The sequence below is a fragment of the Copadichromis virginalis genome, linkage group LG1, assembly GCF_057382275.1.
Source record: "Copadichromis virginalis isolate Kocher_CV1m ecotype Utaka linkage group LG1, C_Virginalis_male_GT1.1, whole genome shotgun sequence".
Lineage (NCBI taxonomy): Eukaryota > Metazoa > Chordata > Actinopteri > Cichliformes > Cichlidae > Copadichromis > Copadichromis virginalis.
In genome coordinates this window covers 29,787,482-29,799,873 of record NC_140618.1, presented here as the reverse complement: position 1 = coordinate 29,799,873, position 12,392 = coordinate 29,787,482, and the positions used below count along the sequence as shown (strand labels likewise).

Below are 12,392 nucleotides of genomic sequence, written 5' to 3'. Positions count from 1 at the left end.
CTTCTGATTCTATTCTCTTATAAAAGCAAGGTTTCTGAACTTTGTGCATCCTGCACCAAAGCACCAAATCTGCTTTGTAGACAACAACAGACTGCGAGTGATTGCAAGCCTAGTCCCTGAGATGCTCATTGCATGCAGTCGCACTAATTTTCATTGTGCCATGTTGTCCAACCAGGTGACGGTAGCGTGATGAAACAGTCTTGCAGCCTTTGTAAAGGTATGTGTTGAGGTGTTTGCTTAAATTCAACAAGAGACACTCAGTGTACTTAATGTTTCACACATCATGAAGATGGACCACTGCTGTAGCTTTTTAGCTGCACAAATTAACTTTATGATCAGCTTGTTCATTCATATTTCATAGCCAGACTTGAAAAGATCTACAATTCCTCCACAGAAACAGAAAAGTAAAAAACCAAAAAAAAACAAGCTGCCAAAAATAATTGCTGGATAAAAGTCAGAAGGATATTTATATTAAAGCGTTAAATCATCAAAGTACACAGAACTACACCTTTAAACTGATGCACCTCGTTTTTCCTTCAAAATAGAACCCTGACTGAGAAGCAGCAGCCTTCAACAGTCAAATGTCAAGTGCAAATAAAAAGTCTCATGTAGCCAAGTTACCGTTTAAATACATTTTATTTATTATGGCTGGAATATGTGCCAACATGGATAATTACAGAAAGGCCATAGTCAGACAGCAACATCACAGCACGAGTGTCTCTGCTGGGCTCATCACTGACTTTATGTTCTGAAGTTTAGGAGGAAACAAGAGAAACGGAGCGAGAGAGGAGCTTTTTTTTCTTCTTCTTAATTTATGACATATTCTTGCTTAAAAGTCTGTGAGACCATTTCTGAATCATCACAGTGCACATCTGTTCAGAAATATGAAATGTTGCCATCTTCATGGTTTCATTTGCTTTGCAAGAAATGCCACAACAATGTTCATGAGCAACAGGGCAGCCTAGTATCACGTGGATGTCCCACCAATGTACAGTATTAAGTGCTGATTTAAAAACAGACTATAATGCAGAGAACATATACTACTCCTTGTGAAACCATTGAAGAATCTCCATTGATGACATTTCAGCAACTGGAACATCTTCATATTATACTTTTCACCACTTACAAGAGTGGTGAGGACTTTAGGAAAATAAATGGCATCTTGCACAGACATTCCTTCTAAAAAACTAAGCTAGACAAAAAACCAACATCAATAACAACAACAATAAACTTGTAAAAGGTTGGACTTCCTTTTGCAGGCTTTTCAGGCAAATAGTGGCAATAAATGATTTATGGTGGGAGGACTCGTGAAGTTCATGATGGTGACAAAATAACTGAGCAGTACTCTGACCGCAGCTGTTTCATATCATTCCTCAACTGTTCTGTCTCAACTGTTTCCATTTAATAAAGGCAGAAAAATGTCTTAAAAAAAGATTTACCTGCTGTAACATAATAATAATAATAATAAAAACCACACTGTGATGTCATGTTTTTCATACCAGATCATTTAAACTGATATTAAACATAATTTAAGGTGTGACCACACAAAATTCAAGGGAATCAGAAGAGAGCGCAATCACAACTTCCACTCCATAAACGTCCAGTGTTTGTCTGATGTTCACAGCTGGAACATCGGCTGCGGTACAGCGACTGTACCGAAAGCATGGAGTACATAGCTTACACTGTATTTCAAGACATTTTTGGTTTTTTCTAGAGATGGACTGATCCCATATTACGTATCGGTCCGATACTGACCTAAATTACTGGATCAGATATTGGAGAGAAATAAAAAATGTAATCCGGTCCATTAACTATCACAAAAGCACCTCACAAAACTTGCGACATGGCGTAACCCAGCTCATAACCGTAGCACGTCGGAGGAATATGCGTCACGTGATAGAGCGGCTGTGGCGTGCGAGACCTGGAGGCGGTCTGGTTGAGCATTTGGAGCCTCGCTATGTGCTTCCAAACCGGCATTTAATCTCCGAGAAAGGTATCCCAGAGAAGTAAAGCAAGCATCTCTGAGTGTTTGTAAAGCATTCCCACGGTGAGTTTAACTTAAAATGCAGCAAGATATTAAAAAAAAAACGTTTTATTGATTATAAAATATGCTATATCGGATTTATATCGGTATCGACAGATATCGGACATAAAAAAGTGGTATCGTGCCATCTCTAGCTTTTTCATTCTTTTTGTGTGTGAGAAATACTCAAATATGAATATTAATTAAATTGTAGTTTAAATGCACCAGTATGGATTTCTGCACATTTTCACCAAACTTACAAAATCATCAGTCACATGGGTTTAAAAACCTGTTGTACTTGGACTTGTTGTGATTGACCTCACCTACTCTTATCTCCACATGATGGACTCAAACCTTAAACTGTGCATGTCCACAGCGTTTGTGCTGTGGACACAAACGCCATGAGTGAGAAAGAGCAGTATTAGCCTAATTTTGTGACACGAGGAGGTTCAATCAGACGCAGGTCTCATGCAGGCTGTGCAGCTGCTCTAACGTGGGTGCTGAAATAAAAAGGAGGATTCGTGAATGCCACGCACAGGTAAGCAGCCTGTTCGGAGCTTTGCGGTCGCTAATTGTTTGTCCATTTTTGACATGAAGTGCAAACAGATCAAAACTAAATAACACAGCAACCTTCAGCATTTCCCACATTAAGAACAACACGATTACCCATCTGTGACGCTTCAGTAAACATGTACTTTCAGTTTCTGATCATTCATAAAGGTTGTTGATTTACAACTTAAAGGATGAAACCGCGTTGAACTGATAAAAAAATTAACCACTGGCTCATGTTTTGCTTGTTTTTTCCCATTGCATTTGTTTCCATCGATTCACACGCTGTGCAGGTTGCGCCACTGTAAGCTACGTTCACTGTGAATACGGGGAAGCAATGCAGGTTAATTGCACTTAAGCATTACACATTTCATAAAAACCTTTCTGAAACAATTCATTTTAGTCACTCGGCCTCTTACATTTGCCTCATTCATGAAAAATCAATATAATTCACCGTCTATATTGTCTTTGGTGTCAAGTACACTGCATTAACATTTTCCCTTTACAGCAAAATAAAGCGATCTCTTAGGCAACCCAGTGAAATGTCTAATTCTGAATAATACATGACATTTTATTCTAAAGTAACTTAGTGGTCACAATGTGACTAAAAGAGCATTTTAAACAGTGGTGCTTTATAAGGGGAGATTATGCTTTGAGCTGCATTTTCCTTCAGTCTTAATGGCTTCTAGAATATAGCAGATAACACTCAGCCTCACCAGTTCAGGAAAAACTCTATGCAGATGTTCAACTCCAGGAGCTAAAAGTAAGCACATTTTCGGGGGTAGGGGTGGGGTGTCTTGATATTGCAGTGACAAATCAAGTTTGCTGAGGTAAGAAATTATAGCACTGGAAAAATAGGCACACAGATGGGTAGTTACTCACAGGCAAAAAACCTTAACATTCATGGGAGGGCTGTCAACAGTAAAGCACAAGACGGCTATTTGGGATGCCATCATCGACGCAGAGCGTAACTCTGCCCGCGCCCGAGTCTTGTGCTTTGAAGTTTCTTTTCGTCTCTGATGCTTTAAAATCAGCCGACTTTAATGGTCACTGCTTTTTGGGATTCCCTTGAAATGGAAAGGATCTCCAGGTGCAGACCCGTCGATGCAGAGATTAATATTCAGTTTAAAGGACGCGAGCGCGCTCCTGGGTGTCTGTTACATCAAGAATCGTTCAGATAAAGTAACATCTAGTGATTTCGGTCCATTCATAATAAGGTACTTGTCCAGTGTGCGTGGACGTATTTGACCCTGAATCCTTTGATGTGTGTTTGGGATCAAACGTTCGGGTCCACCACAGTTTGCCGACAGGAAGAAGTCACATGCGTCCCTGAGCCAGCTGAGCTCGCCTCTCCTCCAGACAGCGGCACACCCACATCGACACCACCTCCGCATTTCCATCGTTATACTGTACGATGAAGGGATGATCCTGTATGAAGGAAAAACACAAGCGCTTAATGATTCTATTTAGAATATCTAAGAAAAGGTTGTGGAGAACAAAGCGAGCACATTTAAAGACTCAAAGTTAAATTTTAAAAAATAAAAAGGTATTTGTAAGTAAATAAAGGCTGCTGGGAATCAAAATGAGACAATTAAATTAAGGTTCTAGTAATAATTTACTTTTTTTTTGCAACAAAATTTACTGGATTATATCGTAAATCATACTTTTCACTTTTTTAACAAACATAAAAATAAATACAACATATATGACCTTCATAATAACTGCTATGTGGTAAAAAATGAACTAAAGTGGCTGTAAAAACACAAGTAATGAGCTTTCTCATAAAAAAAAGAAAAGAAAACTCAAATGTTTCCACCCATTCTACAATATTATTTTATTATCAAACAGATTGGAGCCACAAACATTATTACATCTTTATGCGAAGTGTACGGTGTAGCAGCTACTTGCATCTGAGTCATGATTCACAAAATGATAAAATGCAAACAACTTAAACGGGAACATCATAAAACCCTCTTAAATATTAATGTCCAACAGATTTGGTTTTAAAGACAGAACGTTTAAGTAATGGCTTGTCAGAGCATTTCAAACAAATATCTTTTAAGTTTAATGAGCTACGTGAGTCATAACGGGATGTGGGATGAGCTTTGTAATAAAAGACAGCCATGGCAGAAACACAGCCCAATCATGAACGCTCCTTCTGAACACATTTTCCAAAAAAAAAATAAAGACTAATTCTGAAGCCTTCTTGTGCTTCGGGAAACCCACCAACACGACCCTGTAGCCCATCGAGCCGTCAGACTCCAGCACCATTCACTTGTTACTGCTGCAGGACTTAAACAGAGATGTCACATGTCAGCGGTCCCAGTAACCAGACTCATCTGGAGGACTGTGGACCAGAGGTTGCAGAGGTCACAGAGGGTCAAGAGGTGAGAGGGGAGGAGGCTGCAAATGAGACAAATCAACTCGGACTAACCAGGAATTTTATTTGAGTGTCTAGATGTCCAATTAGGTAAACAGCGCTCTGGCCGGCCGGTTTAAATGAACTTGTCAACACTGATCTCAGTGATTTCCGTCGTGAACAACAAGAAGCTGTCAGTGTTGCACGCCGTTTGGAGGAGTTCAAAGTAAGAAGATCAATCTCAGCAAAAAAACAAAGACACACGCTCAGCTTTTTTTCACGGAGCTACGTCAATGAATCTGGGATAACAGGAGACAATAACGTATATCAGCCAATGATTAACACAAAACAACAGAAAAAAAAGATATATTTAACGTCACTTAAATATAGTACCACTACTGAAGAGTTTGATTTCAGCCATGTTAGCAGCATGTTGTCTGTATAAACATCTATTCACCTTTCAATCCTTCCCCCATAAAGACCACATCTGATGCCCTGAGTACTGTATATATCAATAAAGGCACGATTTGATGAACATTCGAATAGTTTCCGGGTTTCCAAGAGTAACTGCATAGGCAGAGACCACACTCACTAACTTCTGATGGAAACCAAGTCATTTTGTTCAATAAACAGGCCTGAAATATGACAGAAACCAATTTAGAAGTTCAAATTCAAATTCAGAAGAGCTTCAAGGGTTAATCTCAACAGTCTTTACAGGGTTGAAGAGTTAATGCAACTATGATGCTTTCATCTATGTTTCTAAGGGCTGACAAGAGACTTCTGCCCATTCATATATGAGGAAATTAAACAGGATTGATCTCCACCTGTCTCTGTGGCCAACATCAAGTCAAATTGGATTTCTAGCATAAATACCTACACAGGAAAACATGACCCAGTCTGCCTCAAGCATCAGTCCCACAGACTCAGAGGCCTACTGGCACCAATCTGGCAATCACCAACCAAGAGGGATAAACCTGCATTCTCAAGTCATGCACATCTAGAGCCCAGTCAGCAATCCCCTTAGCAACCTTTGGTTGCTAGAGAAAAGTATGAATCCCACAACTGGTTTGCAGCACCCCGATCTGTGACCAATCTCAGATCCAAGAAACAGTGAATACACACCTTTCACTAGTGACCAGGAGCTGCTAAGTGGTTGCCAACGAGTCTCTATGGTTGTGTTATTGAGTCCTTAACTGCACTTTGTGACCATCACAAACCCACAAACTTTGTATCCAAATCTACGTAAAATGTTACATAAACAGAACACATTGCCAGCTACAGTGATTTTATTTTAATCTGCCACTTATTAATTTTGACCTTAAAACATCAAGGTGAGTTCTACCTTCTTTGCCAACCTGAACATTTTTTTTTAAAAATAAAACTTTAACATTTATATTTCCTTGATCTGCAGGGCTGCAGGTCAAAAGCAAAATGCAAATCTTGTCAATATGAAAAGAACATGACTAGTGTGATTCAAATTGGAGGCAGAAAGTGACTCCAAGGTGAGTAATGTTGTTGTCAGCTGTTTCTTCTGGGGTCTTTAATACCCGCCAGCAACACCCAAACTGGTGCAGACAATATAAGATTAGTGATAAAGTAGGACAGGCTGGTCCACTTTTTTCCTCCTGAGAGCCTTCTTGTCTATTTGTGGTTACACGGGGAAATATGTGACAATTATGTTCATAAAAATAAAAATCACACCGAGGGGGAATAAAGTGATAACTTAAAAAAAAGACAGTATCAGGATTTGTTTGATTTTTGACTTTTCTGCTTTCTCTGCTCGCTGCGGTTTCCTTTGTGAACACTTCAAAGAAAATGGAAACACTTTGCAGTGTGTTTTAATCATGCACAAAATGTAGAGATTGTTAAAGACTAGGGGGGAGTCCCATCAATCCTGTTGTCCTTCTAATGGCCAGCTGGGGTTAACACAGTCTGAGGTTAATTACTCTCATATCATTGTAAGCGTGCGTGTGTGTGTGTGTGTGTGTGTCAGTATGAGACGGGCGGAGTGGACGCTCCTGGGTGCCCCTATGTGCTGAATACCCATCTCATCAATCATTCTTCCTTCCCTCAGTAGAGAGGGAGTGATACAGAAATAAAGAAGGAAGTCCTGAGTAATGTTTTTAAAATCAGGCTCCAACCTCCACTCTAGAAATTAACCCTAAAGGCCAGAGACATCTGCTGGAATTTGACCTCGATGAAGGTACTTCTCACAGTGCTCTTTTAGCCTCTTTTCTGTCATCACATCCCATCACACCCAAGAAATAGATGAATTATGATTAAAATGAGGAAAAAAGAACTGAACAGTGTATACAAGACATCACAGGAAGTCCAGAAAATAAAACTAAACATCAAAAGTTCAAGGAGAGCGAGTAAACTGTTTCCATGGTCAAGTTTGAACCTAAATCTGAATATTTAATCCTACACAAAAAAACAGCTGACAAATGTCCTGATCAGGTCATCCGCCCAACACTGGGCTAACACACACAGAGACAGACAACCACGAACTCCCACATTCACACCTACACCAATTAACCTAACATACATGTCTTTGAACTGGGCACCTAGTGAGAATCTGATGCTTTCCTGAAAACGTTTAAATTTAGAATAAGGAGCAGACCAGCTACCTGAACGCTACTCCCATAGAAGTCGATTATCTTGTTAAAAATTCTACTTCTTTATTACATATGACTCTCGATACTGTAGCTCCTGTTAAAAAGAGACCTTCAAATAGGAAGTACTTGAAACAGATAACGCTTAAGCAGGAGAGGAAATGGCGTATCACAAATTTAGAAGATCATCATTTAGCCTGGAAAATTAATTTGCTGCTTGATTAAAAAAAAAAACCTCTGTAAAGCTAGAACATCTTTGTATTCCTCATTAATTGAAGAAAATAAGAACAACCATAGGTTTCTCTTCAGCGCTGTAGCCAGGCTGACAAAAAGCCATTCATTCTAACATTATGGTACATGCAGTACCACTGATATTTATTTAGAATCTTTTTCTCCAATTGATCTTTCGGAGTTAACTTCAGTAATGACTTCCTCCAAACCATCAACGTGTCTTTTACACCCCATTCCTACAAGACTGCTCAAAGAAATCCTGCCATTAATTAATCCTTCAATCTTAAATATGATCAACCTGTGAACTGAACAATCTGTGAACTCATTGTTTATTTTATCTTGTGTTTTTTTTTAAATTGTTCTTTGTTTTATCATTGTTCTACGATGTGTCTTATTCTACTATTTACTGTCTTTGGGTTTCTTGAAAGGCGCTTTTAAATAAAATTTCTTCTTCTGATCTATAATAATTGGCCATGTACCACTGTCTTCCAAGCTGGTGTTACTTAAAAAGTCATCTCTTGACCCAGCGGTCTTAGCTAATTATAGACCTATCTCCAACCTTCCTTTCATATCAAAAATCCTTGAAAGAGTAGTTGTAAAACAGACAACAGATCATCTGCAGAGGAATGGTTTATTTGAAGAGTTTCAGTCAGGTTTCGGAGCTCATCACAGCACAGAAACAGCTTGAGTGAAGGTTACAAATGATCTTCTCATGGCCTCTGACAGTGGACTCATCTCTGTGCTTGTCCTGCTAGACCTTAGGCAGCGTTCAATACTGTAAACCAGGGGTGTCAAACTCAAATACACAGTGGGCCAAAATTCAAAACTGGAACAAAGTTGCGGGCTAACATTAATATTTATTGAAAAAAAAAATCTTCCTCCAGATATAAGAACGAATCTCTTCTTATGGACTCAAACACGTTTTGCTGAAAAACTGAATATGGAACAAGCAAAGCTTAATACTAAACATTATATATATTGCCTGTATACTACCAGTAGGCCAGCTCTAATAGTAATTTGGTATGGCTTTGCGGGCCAAATGTAATTAGGCTGCGGGCCAAATTTGGCCCGCGGGCCAGAGTTTGACACCTATGCTGTAAACCATAATATTTTTATTATTAGAGCAATTAGAGCATACTGTAGGTATTACAGGTACTGCACTGTAATGGTTTGAATCTATCTAATAGACCCCAATTTGTACATGTAAATGGAGAGTCCTCTTCACACAATAAGGTTAATTATGGAGTTCCACAGGGTTCAGTGCTAGGACCCATTCTGTTTACATTATACATGCTTCCCTTAGGCAGCATCATCAGAAGACATAGCATACATTTTCACTGCTATGCAGATGACACCCAACTTTATCTATCCTTGCAGCCAGATAACACACACCAATTAGTTAAACTGCAGGAATGTCTTAAAGACATAAAGACCTGGATGGCCGCTAACTTTCTGCTTCTTAATTCAGATAAAACTGAGGTTATTGTACTCGGCCCTAAAAATCTCAGAAATATGATATCTAACCAGATTCTTGGATCATTACCTTGGCCTCCAGTAACACTGTGAGAAATATTGGAGTCATTTTTGACCAGGATATGTTCTTCAATCCACATATTAAACAAATATGTAGGACTGCTTTCTTCCATTTGCACAATATCTCTAAAATTTGAAATATTCTGTCTCAGATTGACGCTGACAAACTAGTCATGCATTTATTACTGCTACGCTGGAGTACTGTGATTTGTTATAATCAGTATGTCCTAAAAACTCCCTGAAAAGCCTTCAGTTCATCCAAAATGCTGCAGAAAGAGTACTGACAGGGACTAGAAAGAGAGAGCATATTTCTCCTGTACTGGCTTTCCTTCATTGGCTTCCTGTGTCCATGTAAATCCCACGTCGCTCTTGGACTGCGGGCTTACATGTGGTTCCTAGAGTATTTTAAAGTAGAACGGGAGGCAGACCCTTCAGCTTTCAGGCCCCTCTTATATGGAACCAGCTTCCAGTTTGGATTTGGGAGACAACTTAAAACTTTCCTTTTTGCTAAAGCATATAGTTAGGGCTGGATCAGGTGACCCTGAATCCTCCCTTAGTTATGCTGCAATAGACGTAGGTTACTGTGGGAATCCCATGACGCATTGAGGTGTTTCTTCTTCAGTCACCTTTATCACTCTTGTGTTAATAGACCTCTCTGCATTGAATCGTACTTGTTATCAATCTCAAGCTCCCTTCCATGGCATGTCTTCTGTCCCGTCTACTTCCCCTCACCCCAACCAGCAGATGGCCGCCCCTCCCTGAGCCTGGTTCTGCTGTAGGTTTCTTCCTGTTAAAAGGAAGTTTTTCCTTCCCACTGTTGCCAAAGCGTTTCTCAAAAGGGGGTCATATGATTTTTGGGATTTTCTCTGTTGTATTATTGTAGAGTCTAACTTACAATATAAAGCTCCTTGAGGCGACTGTTGTTGTGTTTTGGTGCTGTATAAATAACACTGAATTGAACTGAAACCACAAAGACAAAGCAAGAACATGCAAACTTCACACAGACAGGCCCCAGCCCTGCAGCAGGATCCATCATGGATAAGAGTATTGGGCCACACCTCTTAACCTTATATTTCAGGTGTTTTCAGTCCCATTGCCACAGGTGTATAAAATCAAACAGGCAGATATGGTTGGGTGCTTGATTGCATCCTTTGAAAATAAGAAGTCTTGTTTTGAAGAGCTTACTGAATTTGAGTGTGTTTACTGTAATAGAAAGTCGCTGCAAATCAATTTGTGAATTTTTTTCCGTTAGACATCCCATGATCGGCTGTATGTTGCGTTATTGCAAAATGGAAGTATTTAGGAACCACAGCAACTCAGACACAAAGTGGCACATCATGTAGCACAAAGCATGTTGCAGGGTGCTGAGGCACATAGTGTGTTAAAGTCAGAAATGCTTGGCATTAACATCAGCACAAATACTGTGCAGCAGGAGCTTCATAGCATGGGTCTCTATGGCTGAGCCGTTACCGTAGGTATGATTTGTATGTGGACCAGAACTTTTGCCCATATAGTCTAGAACCTTCTTACGGTGAGGGAACAACGTTAACCACTGTACCAACATACTCGTTGGCTTTATTATATTTAAAAACAGCAATAATCCAAAAAATAAGTACTCCGAGTACACTTCACACTGTAAAGCAGGGGAGTCAAACGTACAGCCTGCTGGCTGGATACAATTATATCCTGCCTGCGGATACGTTTGAGTCAGGCAATTGCGATTTAAATGCAAGCGTGTCAGGAAAAAGTGAACAAATGAAAAAGCGAAAATGTAAAACGAGCAGCATCTGGTTGCATTTCAATGACACTGGAGACTCCAAAGCTGAGTGCAGAATTTACAAAATTAGGAGCCGGATAAATGATACATGGTTTTTGTTTTTTGTCCTCCACAGTTTTACATTGTGGTTTCAAACTTGCCCAGGCCTTAAACCTTATGTTCTCCCCAGTCGTATTAAATCTATAAAAATGAGGCTTTTATGGAAACTGAACAAAAAATTGCTTCCTTGAAAAAGACTTAAGTTATTGTTCAGTATTGAATATTACATGCAGTAGCATTGTTTAAATGCTGAAGTGCTCAGTCTATTATGAGATATTTCTCATTATCTTAGGCCTAAAGCATCAAAATTAAGTCACTGGCACTTGAGATCATCAGAGGCAGCCTAAATAAATATAATAGCATTTTTGAGTGACTAGACCCCTCCAATCAAATTTAAAGGATCTGAACCAATAGGAACCACAGCAGATAGTCTAATTAAAAAGCCTTTAGTGAGTTCTTTGTCACATGCAGCATATCTATGAGCTGTGAGCAGAAGTAAAAATAAAGCACAAGACTTCAAGAAGTTCAATATAATATTTTTGGAGACAAAATGTTTATTGCCAGACTGCTCACATGCCTAAGAAAATAAACAAACCCTACATTAACCTAATGACCGTTATATCAATCTGGCATATGTCATTTTGAATGTACTGCACGTGCACTTGGTCTGGTGCACTTCTACACGGCTGTCTAATAATTAAAACTCTGCAGCTTAAACGAAGTATGAAACCTGTGAGGGAAGAGTTTCTAAACACAGAGTGAACAAGTGCTTCTTAGTCAGGTCACTGAAGGTGTCTGACTTTCTGCTGTAGCAGAGCATGGACAGAGGTGAGCTGGGGGAAGGACTCATTTAAAAGTTGCATTAATCACCGTCTGGCCATATCAAACTGGGATAATCACCTGCAACTGCTCCGCTCAAAAAGAAATGGCCTACACCCAGGGGAAATACTACCTAACTCTTTAATTGTTTGAAGCCTTTGAAGGGTCTGTTTAATCTAAGATTAACTTATGCGATTTTAAATAACTCAATGTATGATTAATACGCTCAGAAGAAATTAAAAGGAGTTTGAGGCAATTATAACAAGAGACTGGTCATCACCTCATTAGAATAGTGTTGGAAAAAACACTGTGTGTGTGTGTGTGTGTGTGTGTGTGTGTGTGTGTGAGTAAGAGAGAAGGGTAAAGAGGTAGGTAGAATAACTGGGACTTTACAGATTTGCATGCTAATCACTAGCTCCCTTTGGAAACTGCCTGGGTGAGTGTATGAAT

At 39.4% G+C, this 12,392-nt stretch overlaps 1 protein-coding gene across 4 annotated transcripts in view; it reads right to left on the bottom strand.

Moving 5' to 3' along the window:
- Positions 1-617: 617 nt before the first annotated feature.
- The window catches only part of map2k5 (mitogen-activated protein kinase kinase 5), a 60,491-nt gene continuing 48,716 nt past the window's right edge, over positions 618-12,392 (bottom strand). For all 4 annotated transcript variants that reach the window (XM_085458581.1, XM_085458598.1, XM_085458591.1 and 1 more), the window contains one exon: positions 618-4,000. In XM_085458581.1, coding sequence (XP_085314707.1) covers positions 3,890-4,000 — 111 coding nt within the window. In that variant the 3' untranslated portion in view covers positions 618-3,889. The remainder of the gene's footprint in view (positions 4,001-12,392) is intronic.